The 15,993-nt window shown below is 41.8% G+C and overlaps 1 protein-coding gene across 1 annotated transcript in view; it reads left to right on the top strand.

The window, feature by feature from the left end:
- The window catches only part of SPON1 (spondin 1), a 250,802-nt gene that overhangs the window by 17,621 nt on the left and 217,188 nt on the right, over positions 1–15,993 (top strand). Inside the window, exon 2 of the mRNA XM_036119322.2 lies at positions 257–363. Within this exon, the coding sequence (XP_035975215.1) occupies positions 257–363 (107 nt within the window). The remainder of the gene's footprint in view (positions 1–256; positions 364–15,993) is intronic.

Here is a 15,993-nt window from a genome sequence, read left to right as displayed (position 1 = left end):
GCTCACCGAACCTTTGTTGGTTCAGGGAGGCCCAACTGAGATCATAGCTGAGGCATTTCGCAAGCTCTGAAATGTAAGGGGGAGCAGGGTGGAGGGCAACAGTTCACAACTCTCAAAGGGATGAGGCTTTTCCACCGTCCGCAGTCCCTCCGACCCACAGGCCTGGCGTATTGATGGAGAACTCGCAAACATCCGTTTGTCAGATGGAAGCCAGCTAATTCCTGTGCTCTTAATTTGCTTTCCTCTCTCTCCACAGTAACGCTTTCAGCTGCCCCTCCCTCCTACTTCAGAGGATTCACCTTAATTGCCCTCAAAGAGAACAGAGAGGGTGATAAGGAAGAAGACCATGCTGGGACCTTCCAGGTAAGACCCCTCTGGGATCTTCCGTGGCCCTCATGCCCTCGTGGGTGGAAGCCAGGTGGAAGGTGGACATACTGAGGAGCTTGAGTGACAGAAGAGACCCAAGTGCCTGAGGTGGCTTCTCGGGTACTTCCCTTGACCATAGGCAGGGTGGGTCAGGTCCATTAGAAAGACGCAAAATGGAGTAGGCAGCAAATGCCTGAAGGCCTTCAGGTCCAGCCAGCAGGCAGGGCTGTTCTCTGGGCTCACAGTGCCTGCAGACAGCAGACAGCCCAGCACCGTGGGAGCACTCGGAGCCCTGGCGGGCCCGGCTGTTTTTCCTGAGAGCCGTTTCGTGACTGACTGGCCATTCTCAAGTGTAAATGGAACGAGAGCTTAGGATGGCCAGACTGGAAGGAATACGAAGCATAGGAGAAGGACTATTAAGGGAATGAAGAGATTGATTTATGAGGGGAGATTAAAAGAATTAAACATGCTTTGCTTGGCTAAATGAACAGGGCTGAGTGTGAGAGGTGGTAATGGTCTTTAAATGTCAGTCCTCACAGAACAACCTCCTCCAGGGGAGGCTGCGTTTGACTTTGTACAAAAGGGCACAGCAAGACGAAAGTGGGTCAAGAGAAGAAAGAGAATCGCAAAGGCAAGGGCCCTGACAGTGAGTCATATTTTACCGTGGAATATTCTTCCAAGGGAAATGGCGGGAACATCATCCCCTTTCTGAGGTTTAGAAAAAAGGCCGTCCAATTGTCAGAACATGTCCCAGAAGGATTGGGGCCATCCTAGGAGGAGGCCTGGCCAAATTGGCTGTAACCATTTCTCATCTTAAATTTCCATTGTTCTAGAATCCGTTTTTTATCTGCCATTTGCAAACTGAGAAGAAAAAAAAAAAACCTCAAAAGTACTTACACCCATAGTTAACTGCCTGGGACTCTGGTGCAATTGTGGGTGCCACAGAGGACCCTGCCCCAAAATATCTTCCCCATTCAAAGACATCTTTTAATCTTTTGTAGCCAGGTTGTAATTTTGAATCCCATGTTTTAAAAAATGTCCATTGTTTAGGCTTCTGGGCCTCTAGCCTAGTGTTAATTCCATGCTCATTGTAATGTCCTTCAGTGTACTTAGGTAGCAGGAACTTTCTTGGCATATATCTGAAGACGTTACCCAATTATAATATAATTATAATACTAACGATGCCCAATATTTGTTGGGTTCTGACCATATGCCAGGCATTAGGTTAAGTTCTTTAGCTTATTTTGGTTTATCTTATCTTAATTTAATTAGTATAACTCATCTCACTTTGATTCTCCAAACAACCAAGTAGATAGGAACTAGTATTCCTATTTTATGGATCAGGAAATTGAAACTAGCAAGATTAAATCATTGGCTTTAACAGCTAGTAAATAGTAAGGCCAGGTTCCTCCACCAGGTGTCTGATTCCAGAGACTAAATTGTTCAATCTCTGAATAGTACTGAATAAGCTCCTGGCACGAGTGTGTTTGGACAGTGTGTTGGTAAGGTTGTCATCATAACAAAAGGGAGATTCATGCATGCATTCAGCCCACAAAGCATTGAGATATATTCCCCTGGTCCCTGTTGTGATAATTTACCTGGAGGGGCAGATGATTTTTCAGATTCAGGCAGCTGAGAGATCTGGGTGCCCGAGTGTCTGGAGGGGTAAAGTTCTATGAAGAGAAGAGGGAGAGGGTTGGATGGGGGATGTGTGACCTTAATTTTCACCCAAACAAAATTTATCTGCTCTAAAATGTTGCTTAGAGATATATGCTCAAAAGAGTTGAAATCAGGGTTCAAACAGGTATTTGTACACCCATGTTCATAGTAGCACTATTCACAGTAGCCAAAAGGTGTAAACAACCCAAGCATCCATTGATGCAAGAATGGATAAACAAACATGGTGTATACATACAGTGCAATATGAATTCTTAAAAAGGAAGGGAATTCTGACACATGCTACACCATAGGTGAACTTTGAAGACACTGTGTGAAGTGAAACAAGCCAGTCACAAAAGGACACATGCTGTATGATTCCACTTACGTGAGGGACCGAGAGTAGTCAAATGCGGAGAAACAGAAAGTTCAATGGTAGCTGCCAGGGGATGCATGGGAGGAGGGAATAGGGAATCATTGATGAATAGGTATAGAGTTTCAGTTTGGAAGATGAAAAAACATTCTGGAGGGGGACAGGAGTGATGACTGCATGAAAATGTGAATGTACTTGATGTCACTGAACTGTGCACTTAAAACATTAGAATGGTCAATTTTATGTATATTCTACCACACACACACACACACACACACATACACACACACACAAATGATGCCTGAGTTAGGCTTAATGGGGACATGATGTGGAGTTAGGCATGAGGAGTTATGTGGCTTCTTTCTTTAAAGGCTATTCTGTTTTAATTTGATATATTGATAGTCCTCTCCAACTCACTGTCGTTTCTACTCCCTTAAATCTTGGTCCTTTCAATTGATGGGTGAATACAGGGCCCAGCTCACAGTGGGGAGTGAGCAGATGTTTACTGAGTGAATAAATGAACACATTATTCTTTCCACTAGTGTCCATTGTTCAGTCATATTTGGAATTTTCCAGAACTCTTATCTCTTTACACATCTTTCCTTCTTCCTTTTTTTGGAGCTTTGGACATCCTTTCATGTTAAATCACGATGGTTCTCCGAGTGTGGTCCCTGGACTAGCAGCCTCAGCACCATCTGGGCACTTGTTAGAAATAAAAAAATCTCAAACCCCACCCAGACCTACTGAATGAGAAACTCTGAGGGTGGGGGTCTCCACGACCTGTGCTTTAACAAGCCTCAGGGTGAACCCAGTGTCTGCTGGAGTTTGAGAACCAGTGTTGAAATGAGACCTGGATCCAGCCCATCTGACAAGAACAACATATGTGTCTGCTCCCTCATAGTCTCGCTGCTTCCCCCAGCCCTGGAGGAATCAAAGTGGGAAACAGATACGAAAAACGCCAAGCAGACAGTAATAATGCTTCTGTGCCAGATAGTGTTCTAAGTGGTTTATATGTTTTTTTTAAAGACTTTTATTTATTTGACAGAGAGAGACACAGTGGTCATTTATTAACTGATTTAATCCTCAGAGCAATGCAATGAGATAGGCATCGTTGTCCTGTTTTTCACAGATGAGGGAATTGTGACACAGAGCAATTAAGCAACTTTCTTAAGACCGCTCAGCTCTGAGTGATAAAGCTGAGATTCAGACTCAGCCAGTTGGCTCCAGATCCCTGCTCCCAACCACGATCTACACTGTCTCTCAGTGTGTCCGTGTGAAGTGAAAACGTGAGGGTCTACTATGACTTTTTTATGGCGGAAGTCTCTGTGCCGAGGGCTTTATATGCATTATCCTCCTTAGTTCTCACAGCAACCCTGTGAGGTTAGTGTTGTTACCCCCATTTTCCAGAGGATGGAACAGAGTCTCCAAGGTGCTAAGTAAATTGACCAAAGTAATCCAACATCTACATGGGGGAAAGGGGCCAAACCGTGTGCCAGTTGATGTCCTCATACTTCCTGTGCCCCCCACCCCCTGCCTCGCCCTTGTGCGTTAAATGCACACTCCACTTTGGTTCCCCTGGTCTCAGAGGTCGGAGAGGGAGAATCACAGCCCATCCGTCTTCCCTCTCCTGCTTTAGACACCAGGGTCTCTGTACGTGCCCCTCCCACTCTAGCCTACACGTCTTTTCTCTGTCTACCAAAGCTGTCATCTTCGTTTATTCCTGAGCATTTATGGAGCGTTTCCTGCATGCCAGGCCCTGAGGTAGGCCCTGGGGGTAACGGCGGTGAGAAGAGCAGACACAGCCCTGCCCCCCTGCGGCTGACGGTGTCCTCCCTGGAACCGTACCTTAACCTTTACCTCCGCCGCCAGCTGGCAGCGAGTCGGCGGCGGGAACACGAGCGGGTGACCAGAAACTACAAACGCCCTGGTGATTTTAAACACATACACGGAGTGGTTAACAAATCTTTAGATCTACTTCTTCGTTAACATCCTCACTCCAAAGACAACAATTTTGAGGACTTCACAACAGCAACGAAATTGTCCTATTCTTTAAATCTGGTCAAAGATTACATTCTTCGTTCTAAAAAGTGGCTCTGAGAGTGGGTGATTTTGCTTCTACATGAGTGAGCCCTTACACAGGGCGCACCGACTCACCGGGTACAAACAAATGTCAATTTTAATGCCCCTTTAGACTCGGCGGGGTGGGAATGGGGCGGCTGGGTACAGGGTCGCCCTCTCACCAGGTGGCAGAGGCCCAGGGAGAAGGGGGTGGGCTGCTCCTCTGCTTCCCACAGCGGGTCCAGCATGGCAGCCTGCGCCAACTAGGGTATCTGTCTCTGGCTGCCAGAAGGGAGAGACATGGGACTCTCTCTTTGATGGGCGAGCTGGGTGTACTTATGGTTAATTGAAAGTGACAAGGAATGCAGGGTATGGACTGTCTGCACAAAAGCAACCCACTAATCCTTAAAATTGTATTGCTAAAACCCAGTTGCTCCCTGGAATGCTCACGGCCCAGCCAACTGTCCAGCTCATTCTCCCACTTCCTTCAGGTCTCTGCTCAGATGTCCCTTTCTCAGGAAGGCCATCTGGATCACCCTATTTGAAACTTCCTCCCCGCTCCTCCTTCATTTCCTGGGCTGGACTTCCTAGCCTTCTTCCCCACTTAATTTTTGTCCTGTTGCCTTTTTGGCACATGATGTGCCATTTTACTTGTCAACTTGAGTGTTCTCTGCCCCCTTCCATTAAATTATAAGCTCCATGAGACAGGGATTTTTATTTGTCTTGTTTGCTGCCGTATCCCAACTGTGCCCCACATGGAGTAGGCACTCAAATATTTATTGACAAAATATTAAGCTGCTCATTTATAATACCATCCTTTATTTTTTTTAAGGCCCGTATATGCATCAACCAGCTTAGGCAATAGTCTGCCAATCAAAGGAAGAAAGCCTCATTTATAAAGGGTTGTTTGCCTGAGAAGATCCCTTATCAATACCATACAAACAAGTATCTTTTTAATAACTAATTATTCCATATTCTTAATCACCTGTGTCTAACCTGTTTTCATTTTTTCTTCACTAATAATCTGTATTAGCATCTAATGGGTCCGGAGCTATGTGAGAAGCTCAAAGAGGTTTAGACACACTTTTCTAAAAATAAAATGCCATTGCAAGCCTGTTCTTAGGAATTTTCTTAGTTTATAGGAAAAATTTCTCTTGTTATAGCCACCTAAGCTTAATCATGCCCCTTAAAAGGTACTAGGATTTTTCAATCTGTGATTCACTGTTATAAATAACGGAGTAAAAACATCTTTTGCATATGTTTTTCCTTGTTTGGTAATATTTTGCTAGAATAGATTCCCATAACTATAATTGCAAATGCAAAGGATATGGACATTTTAATGTTTTTGATATGTATTGCAAAGGTGATTATAAAATTCCACTCAGCACTCCTTTCAACAACCTGATATGGGCATTTCATTGTGGTAACCACACCCAGTGACGTGAAGAGGACTATATATTCCCATGTCAGGACTAGGATTAGGGAAATCCCCAATCATAGATTTGGCATAGGTCAAGTTGATAGACCAGATCTAGCAAGATGAAAGTTAATGGAGGAACACAGAAAGCCACCTACTTAGATCCAAATAACCAATTGAACGTATACAAAAAGAGATAGTTGAATTTATGGCAGCACATTAAACAAACAACAACAAAATACCTTAGGATTTTTAGTTGCCTTTAAGTTCAGAACGAGTCACCTATGAGATATGAAAAACTAATGAGGTCTTAGGACACCTCATAGAAGCATAAACACAGGAGTTAGATTGTCTTATGGGATTCTTCATCCATCCTGAGAGAGCTTACAATATTCTCTCTATATATAGACTACACCTTCCTAGTGAATGAATACTACAGTGTAAAATATAGTGTTTTCTTTCATTCGTTCATTCAGATAGTTCCTTAGCGTTCATAGCACTCTGTACTTTTCCTTTCGAGTGGTTTTTATAACTTAGAATTATGTATTTGTTTGTAGGATTATTTGTTCAATATTACTCTGCCCCTACCAAATTGTAGGGCAAAACCGTATCTGTTTTGCTCACTAGAATACTAACAATCAGCACCGTACCTGGCACATGGTGAACACTCAGTAAATGCTGGCTCAGGTGAATTAGTGAAAGCACTAATTACCAGCGATGTGAAAGGCAACACACTAGGCTCGGAGCATACTGAGATGGATAATTAAGGCCTGGCCCCTGATATCAGGAGGTCGAGATCTACCACAGAACTTCCCAACCCTGGTATGCTATGTACACTGGAGGATCCCAAGTGGGTTATAGGAACACCTAGATTATTTACTTCTTTAGATATTGGGGTAGTCTCCTTTGTTTACCCTAGGGAAGTTCTATCATTTCCTCCCTGTGACATAGGGTAAGCCAATTGCACATGTAGAAGAAGAGAGACTTGGATTTATGGAAGCACATTAAGCAAGCAGATAAGAACTATATAGAAAGAACCATATTGCAACATCCTAGATGCTAGAATTGCTGCGTGTGTGCAGATAAGAAAACAGGCATCTTCAGGAAGTGAGGCATGAATGCTGATTTGGGAGGAGAGAAAGGACATTTGTAGAGGTGATTACTTTGAGTTGTCTCTTTGGGTGGTTGAAGCTTATAGGCGGACAAGGGTTGAAGATGAAGGGGATGTGTGAAGACTACTCTACTCTTTCCTCAGACCTCTATTTTAAAACTTTTCCTATTTAATGTTTCACTATATCATCTTTGATTAGTACAGAGAGCCCAGCAAGGACACAGTAAGTTTTCTTACATGAATGAATGAATTAACAAATGAATGAATGAACCAGGGGATGAAAGACATGCTATGCCAACCTCTTCCCTTCAGGAACTCACTTGGTGTAAAATGCCTCTGTGGAGATGTGATTGTAAAAGAACCATCAAAAGAACACATTTTAAAAGCAATGACAATACCTCTTGTTCGACCGTAGCTTTCTTTTTTAAAATTACCATCTAAAATCATTTGTAAGAAGAGTGAAAAGCAGCTTGCCTTGTGAATGCCTGGGGTAGACATTGGGTCCTCAGGCTTCCACAGCCCCAATCTCTGGTGTCTGCTACCAGGAAGGATGAAAAGCACTTTCCTTCCAAGCAAGCAAGTCCTTAGTCTGAGAACCAGATGCTCTATGGGGACTGGAGCAACAGAGCACACCCTTGTTTTGTGTTGGAAAATACAGAAAAGGATAAATACAGAGAAGGATAAAGAAGAAATAAAAAATGTCATCTTACAGATAATCATTACTAACAGTTGGGTACATTTCCTCCCAGATTTTAAATATAGATGCATATATGTAGTTGTTCAACAAATATTGGAACCAGACTATATATAGGGTCTTATATCCTCTTTTATTTTTCATGAACATTATATTATGAGTATATTTCAATGCAATTAAACATTATTCCACTGCATGAATTTTAATGGCTTTATAATACTCCACTAATCCATTGAATTATAAATTTATTCAACCATTCCTCTTGTCGGGCAAGATAGGTAGTTCCAGTTTTCCTTTTTATTTTTTTCTGTTTACTCCTAAAAAAGCCACTGCAATGAACACAACACATAAATCTTTGTTAGTATCTGTGAGCATTCCCTTATTATTAATTTCAAGAATTAAATTACAGGGTTAAACCAAAGCCTCTCTTTCTCTCTGCACACACACACACACACATGCACACACACGTGTATATACATTATATATATATATTAGCTCCTTTATTTCTAGAGGTGGTCATTTGGAATTTGACAGTGTTATTATGCTGCTGGGTTATTATGGGTTATTATGACAGAAGAAAGCATTCCTATTTCTAGGCTGATTTTCTTCTTCAAAAAGGACCATGTGTCCCATTATTCTTCCAATTCTAACTTAACTTTTCTATTTACAATATACACTGGGTGTGTAGAAAGAACATGGTTTTGGAGTCAGCAGACCTGGGCTCAAATTCTGCCTCTACCAGCTGGGTGGAGAAGTCACTTAATTTCTTTGAAATCTTAGTTCCTTCGTCTATAAAATCGGGATGATACAGGTTATTTTGAGAAGCGGAGGAGATAATTTATGTAGAATTCCCAACACAGTGCCGGGATGCAGTGGACACTCAATCAATGTCTCTTCCTCCTGAGCCAGCAGCTCGGTGCCCTTTCCACATCTCTGTGGCCAGTGAATCACAAACCCCATCCCTCTGGAGGTGTGAGCAGACATCCCATCTGAGGTATAACCAATGCGCTGTCTGTCCAACTCTACCAGTGAGGGGAGATCCCAGCTTGTCTAACTCTTTCTATCTTCATTGGCATATGATTGAGAAAGCTCTGAAGTAAAATGGAAAAACTTCAGCGTTGCTGGATCCAGGATACCCGGTAAATAAATGCAAAACTCTGGTCGGTGAGGGTGCTAGGTGGTTGGAGGGGCTCCATGACTGGCTTTGTGACCTCCTCGCACACAGCAGCTTCACTGAAAACTGGTTCAAATGATACTTTGACAAAGGCTGCACACGGGGGGAATGAATAGACAGAGGAAACCACGACTATCACCTCCAGGTACAAACTAGTCTGGTTGTTTAATTCTCTCCCTCTTAGCCGTAAGTTCCATGAGAATAGCACCGTCTGTTTCTTTCAGGACAGCACACCCAACAGGCACTCAGCACACACTTGTCACATAAATAAATAAATAAATAAATGTACTAATTTGCTGTCTGTTTCTGACCCATCCCATGAGGTGGGCACTGTTCTCATCAACATCACATAGGCGAGGTAATACTAGAGTGAAATAGACACGTGACAAAGGGCACAGGGCCACAAACGGCCGTGGACTGGGATGGAAAAACGTGAAAACAGACTCTGTGCTATTTCGTCTGTTCAGCATCTCGTGTAGCTCCGGGAGCAGAAGTGCGGGAGGGGCACACAGAAGTCAACTACTTGTCCTCTAAAAATCCTCTCAGGGTTGTTCCAGAGAGCACACGGGGTTTATCACCTCACAGGTCCTTCCCGTGCCATCACCCCGACCCCCGTGTCCTACTTCCATCCCCTTTGGAGTCTGGGCCCCTTCCCCATCTCTGAGCTCTCACATGCTTGGCACCTCCCTTTATTCCGGTTCTTCACACCCTGTGGCCCTGATGTGTTAAATCCCTGTTCCCCTCCATGAGTCTGCAGACCGAAAGAAATCTGGGCCGTGGCCATCTCTGTATTCCCACGGCCTCCCAAAGACTTGGCACTCTGGCAAGTTGATAAATGTTTTCCAAATTGATGGATGACTTGCTGCTGGAATTTCTGGCCCTTCCCACTTGTTTGTGGGCATTAGTTGGTCTCACGCTTTCTTGCATGGGAACTAGTATTGTTTCCACATCTATCTTTCTAAAGGTCTGGAAATCATTTTTACATACATTGTAGAATTGTTTAGCAGACAATATATAACTGTTACTGCCCCCAAAGAACTTTTATCAGGTATGTATTAAGTAGCTTAAAATGCCAGTAAGCACTATGTAACCTTGCAATCCTCTCATTTTTATTGTTCACTTTTATTATTATTATTTTTAAAGATTTTATTTTTAAGTAATCTCTACACCCAACGTGGGGCTCAGACTCACAACCCCATGATCAAGAGTCACATGATCTTCTGATGGAGCCAGCCAGGAGCCCCTATTTTCACTTTTACATTTTTTTTATTTTTTTTTTAATTGGAGTGTAGTTGACACATGTTATATCAGTTTCAGGTGTACAACATGGTGATTTGATAACTCTATACATTATGCTGTGTTCACCACATCTGTCCCCATACAGCACTATTACAATACCATTGACTAAACCCAAGTGTCCATCAATAGATGAATAGCTAAAGAAGATGTGGTATACTTATACAATAGAATATTACTCACCCATAAAAAAGAGTGAGATCTTGCCATTTGTGACAACAAGGATGGACCTAGAGGGTATTATGCAAAGTGAAATAAGTCAGACAAAGACAATACCATATGATTTCACTTATATGTAGAATCTAAAAAATAAAACAAACGGGTGCCTGGCTGGCTCAGTCGTTAAACGCCTGCCTTCGACTCAGGTCATGGTCCCAGGGTGCTGGGATTGAGCCCCACATTGGGCTCCCTGCTCGGCGGGAAGCCTGCTTCTCCCTCTCCCACTCCCCCTGCTTGTGTTCCCTCTCTCACTGTGTCTCTCTCTGTCAAATAAAATCTTTAAAATAAATAAATAAATAATAAAAAATAAAACAAACAAAAAACAGAAACAGACCCATAAATACAGAGAACAAACTGATGGTTGCCGGAGGGGAGGGGGGTAAGAGATTGGGTAAAATGGGTGAAGGGGAGTGGGAGGTACATGCTCCCACAGTTATGGAATGAATAAGTCATGGGGGTGAAAGGTACAGTGTGGGGAATATAGTCAATGGTATTGTAATAGTGTTATATGGTGACAGATGGGAGCTGCACTTGTGGTGAGGACATATAGAATTGTCAAATCACTATGTTGTACACCTGAAACTAATGTAACAGTGTGTGTCAACTATGCTTCAATAAAAAATAATAACTAAAAATAAAAAACAATACCATTGACTGTATTCCCTATGCTGCACCTTCCATCCCTGTGACTTATCCATTCCATAATTGGAAGCTTGTATCTACCACTCTACTTCACCCATTTTGTCCAACAACCCCGCCCCCCCAGTACTCCCCTCTGGCAACCATCAGTTTGTTCTCTGTATTTATGGGTCTCTTTCTGCTTTTTGTTTATTCATTTGTTTTGTTTTCAGAGTCCACATATAAGGGAAATCATGTGGTATTTGTCTTTCTCAGTCTGACTTGGCATAATATCCTCTAGGTCTATGCATGTTATCACAAATGGCAAGATCTTATCCTTTTTTTTTTTTTTTTAAGGCTGAGCAATATTCCATTATATAGAGAGATGCCTCATCTTCTTTATCCATTCATATATCGATGGACACTTGGCTTACTTCCATATCTTGGCTATTGTAAATAATGCTGAAATAAATATAAGGGTGCATATATCTTTTCAAATTAGTGGGTTTTGTTTTGTTTTTCTTTTTCTTTTTTTTTAAAGATTTTATTTATTTATTTATTTGACAGAGATAGAGACAGTGAGAGAGGGAACACAAGCAGGGGGAGTGGGAGAGGGAGAGGCAGGCTTCCCGCAGAGCAGGGAGCCCAATGCGGGGCTCGATCCCAGGACCCTGGGATCATGACCTGAGGCGAAGGCAGACGCTTCACGAATCAGCCACCCAGGCGCCCCGGTGGGTTTTGTTTTCTTTGGGTAAATACCCAGTAGTGGAATTCTATTTTTAATTTTTTGAGGAACCTCCATACTGTTTTTCCATAGTGGCTGCACCAATTTGCATTCCTGCCAACAGTGCACAAGGGGTTCCCTTTCTTCACATTCTCGCCAACACTTGTTATTTCTTATCTTTTTTTTTTAAAAAAAAGATTTTATTTATTTATTTGACAGAGAGACACAGCGAGAGAGGGAACACAAACAGGGGGAGTGGGGGAGGGAGAAGCAGGCTTCCCGCGGAGCAGGGAGCCCAATGCAGGGCTCGATCCCAGGACCCTGGGATCCTGACCTGAGCTGAAGGCAGACGCTTAACGACTGAGCCACCCAGGTGCCCCATTTTCTTATCTTTTTGATTCTAGTCATTCTGACAGGTGTAAGGTAACATCCCATGGTCATTTGGATTTGCATTTCTCTGATGATGAATGATGTTGAATATCTTTCCATCTGTATGTCTTCTCTGGAAAAATGTCTATTCAGGTCCTCTGCCCATTTTTAATCAGATTATTTGTTTTTTGATGTAGAGTTGTCTAAGTTCCTTATATATTTTGGTTATTAACCTTTAATCAGATATATCATTTACAAATATCTTCTCTCATTCAGTAGGTTGCCTTTTCATTTTGTTGATGGTTTCCTTTGCTGTACAAAAGCTTTTTATTTTGATGTAGTCTCAATAGTTTACTTTTGCTTTTGTTTCTCTTGCCTCAGGAGACATATCTAGAAAAATGTTGCTAAGGCCAATGTTAAAGAAATGGCTGCCTGTGATTTCTAGGAATTTTATGGTTTCATGTCTCACATTTAGGTCTTTAATCCATTTTGAGTTTAGTTTTGTGTATGGTGTTAGAACGTGGTCTAGTTTCATTCTTTTGTGTGTATCTGTCCAGTTTTACCAACACCATTTACTGAAGAGACTGTCCTTCCCCATTGTGCCTCCTTTGTCATAGATTAATTGACCATGTAAGTGTGGGTTTATTTCTGGGCTCTCTGTTTTGTTGCATTGATCTATATGTCTATTTTTGTGCCAATACCATACTGTTTTGATTACTACAGCTTTGTAGCATGTCTTAAAATCTAGGATTGTGATACCTCCAGTTTTGTTCTTTCTCAAGATTGCCTTGGCTATTCTTTTCTGGTTCCATACAAATTTTAGTATTTATTCTAGTTCTGTGAAAAATGCTGTTGGTATTTTGATAGGGATTGCATTGAATTTGAGGATTGCTTTGGATAGTATGGACATTTTCGCAACATAAATTCTTCCAGTCCATGAGCATGGAATATCTTTCCATTTGTTCATGTCCTCTTCAAAAGAATTTTTATCACATATGTATTAAGTAGCTTGAAAATGCCAGTAAGTCAGTGTGTGGCCTTGCAATCCCCTCATCTTTAAAATGAGAATAATCATTTTATTCTCCATTCCAGATCTAATTACTTTATGGGACAGATCTTAATTCTGGTGTTACAAACATTTAAACCATCTGTTTGCTTTTTAAAATAGAGTTCAATCCAAAGAGTGAATGGATCATAGTTTACTTAAACAGTAGCCTATTGTAGGAAATTTCGGTAAATTTTTTAAATATTAGAAAATTTTTTTATAAAGAAATCGTTTTTCATTTATTTATTCATTCCATAAATATTTGTTAAATATTTATTAAGACTAGTAGGTACAAGGCATGTTCTAGGCTGTGAGAATATAGCTATGATCAAACAGACAAAAATTCCTGCCCTGTGGACATTACTTTTCTATATTTTAGATCATTTCCATGGGATAGAACCACAAGTTTCTGTATCAGATAGTTTTTAAGCTCTTGATGTATATTATTATATCACTTTCTGTCACATCTGATCAAGTAGGAATTTGAGTAGGAGTTGATTCAGATCTTACTTTTAGAGAGGATATATAACCTTTGCCAAGTTACTTTGTCTTGGTGAACCCCCTTGGACACAAAGCTATCCCTCCCGTTGCCCCCACTGATACCTGATGTTCCATAGTTCTTTGTTTTGGGGAGACCAGAGTATTGGCTGGAAGGAGTTCCCATCCATTTACCGCCTGGTTACTAAACCACAACTTGCAAATCCCATTCTTGTGCAATTACCTTCTTGAAATAAAGTTCAAGACCTTAGATTTTTGCCCTAATACATTGCTTGTTCAACATGGCTCATCTCTCAGCATTTCAAGATTTTCTAGATTTGGCATCTTTTATCCAACATAGCTCATCACTGTCCTCACAGCTTTACATCATCTGCAGATTGAATGAGCCTTTATTTTCAGCTAAGCCACTGATGCGTGCTTCAGGGACTCTTCATTTCCTCTTCCCTCCACCCAGGATGCTCTTCCTCCAGGTATCCAAAAGGCTCTCTCCCTCACTTCTTTCAGGTTTCTGCTCATAGGTCATTTTTGTCAAAGAGTCCATTTCTGACCATATCTTATAAAACAATATCCCCATCACTCAATCCCATTTACCCTGCTTTGGTTCTCTTCTTTTCACTTGTCACCACCTGGCATGTTATAACTTGAGGGCTTATTCGCTATTTCTCCTCACTGCAGTGTCTACTCCCTGAAAGTAGGGGCACTGCTTTGTTCAGCACTATCACAGTGCCTGGCACATAGTAGGCATTTAATAAATAGCTGTCAGTTTCTTAGGTGTGCCTTTTTATTTATTTATTTATTTATTTATAAATTTTTTATTTTCAGAGAGAGAGCGTGCACATACACGGAGTGGGGGAGGAGTAGAAGAAAGAGAGAGAGAATCCTAAGCAGGTTCCAGGCTCAGCCTGGAGTCTGACATGGGGCTCGATCTCATGACCCTGAGATCATGACCTGAGTGGAATTCAAGAGTCGGACGCTCAACCGACTGAGCCACCCAGGCGGTGCCCCTAGGATGCCTTTTTAAATTCAGCCATAAAACAAGTTGTTCTTTTTGACAATAGAATGACACTGACTTTTTGGTAAAAACAAGGATTCTGGCACCTACTTTCAACCCCTTTCCTTCCCAAAGTCCACTGACATCCTAGGGTTTCTTCGTATGTATCTATATGAGGACACACATGTTTACACACGCCTCCTGGCCTCTTTCCAAAGCAGCCTGTACTTGTGCAGCTGCCTTTCAGGATCCTAGTATAGGACTTTGCCTGAATCCCAAATTAATTTTATCATTTCAGTGGCAACATAGCCACTCTACCCCTCACTGACTGCATAAGCTGGGGCCACTTAATTTAACCTTGCTAAGCTTCAGTTTCCTTGCCTGTCAGTTTGGAAAAATACTAACTCAGAGAGTTGTAAAGATGAGATAAGGATTCCCAGTTTCTGCCTTGACATATAAAGAGCTTGAAAGTCTACCGTTGTTCTTACAAGAATAAAGCTGAAAAACTGAAAATCAATAACTCTAATTATATCCATCAGTGAATTGAGGACCCAAGACAAACTGCTCCTCCTTGCCCCAAAACTGGAGAGACAGGGGTTATTGAAAATCACAGCTTCTCAGGAGCAGAAGCTGCTGGAGACGGTACCTGAAGGGACACTTACGTGGTCACTGACAGATAGCTAGAGGCTGAGTATAGACTAGCTTGAGAGTTAAACTCCTCAGAGCCCAGTATTGGGGGATCTCCACACTTTTGTGACTTCTACCTCCAGAAGCCCCACCATATTCTCATCTGGTAAAGATCAGAGAAAAATTCTCTTCTGCTTCAGGCAGAGGGAGGGGAAAAAATAACCATTCTGAAATATATCCAAAACAGTGTCCATAATAAGATCTGCCCTCAAGTGAAACTACCAGAACCTTATCTGGGCTTTAGGAAGGGCAATTAGCCAACTCTAGCTTCCTATTGCCTTCCTATCTCACATAAGAAGGGTTTAAAAAAAAAAAAAAAAAAAGGCTAAGAAATTCTTCTGAAAGTCACAGCCTAGAGACAGGCCCAGTAAAAAACTGAGATTTAATCATAAGGTTATAGACTGTTTCCCTCTCCCTATACCTTATTGTCCCATCAACAGGGCTCTAGTATGACAGTGGATTATAACCAAGAGAGATTCAAGACACAAACGCTATTTAAGAAGGAGTTTCTAGAGAAAACAAATGATAATAGAGAAGACAGAAATAAGGATACTAGAGGGAATTGAAGCCTCTGACACCTACAGCCACAGCAAACATTAAACACAGCCTAACTTCCAACCAGATAAACAGAAAACCTCACACTAAAGTTTTATTTATCTCAGTTCCGATCATCCTATAGACTGTGTCTAGCTTTCAA

The sequence above is a fragment of the Halichoerus grypus genome, chromosome 11 (assembly GCF_964656455.1).
Source record: "Halichoerus grypus chromosome 11, mHalGry1.hap1.1, whole genome shotgun sequence".
NCBI classification, from domain to species: domain Eukaryota; kingdom Metazoa; phylum Chordata; class Mammalia; order Carnivora; family Phocidae; genus Halichoerus; species Halichoerus grypus.
The sequence above is the reverse complement of the archived record's forward strand: the minus strand, read 5'-3'. Positions and strand labels throughout refer to the sequence as shown.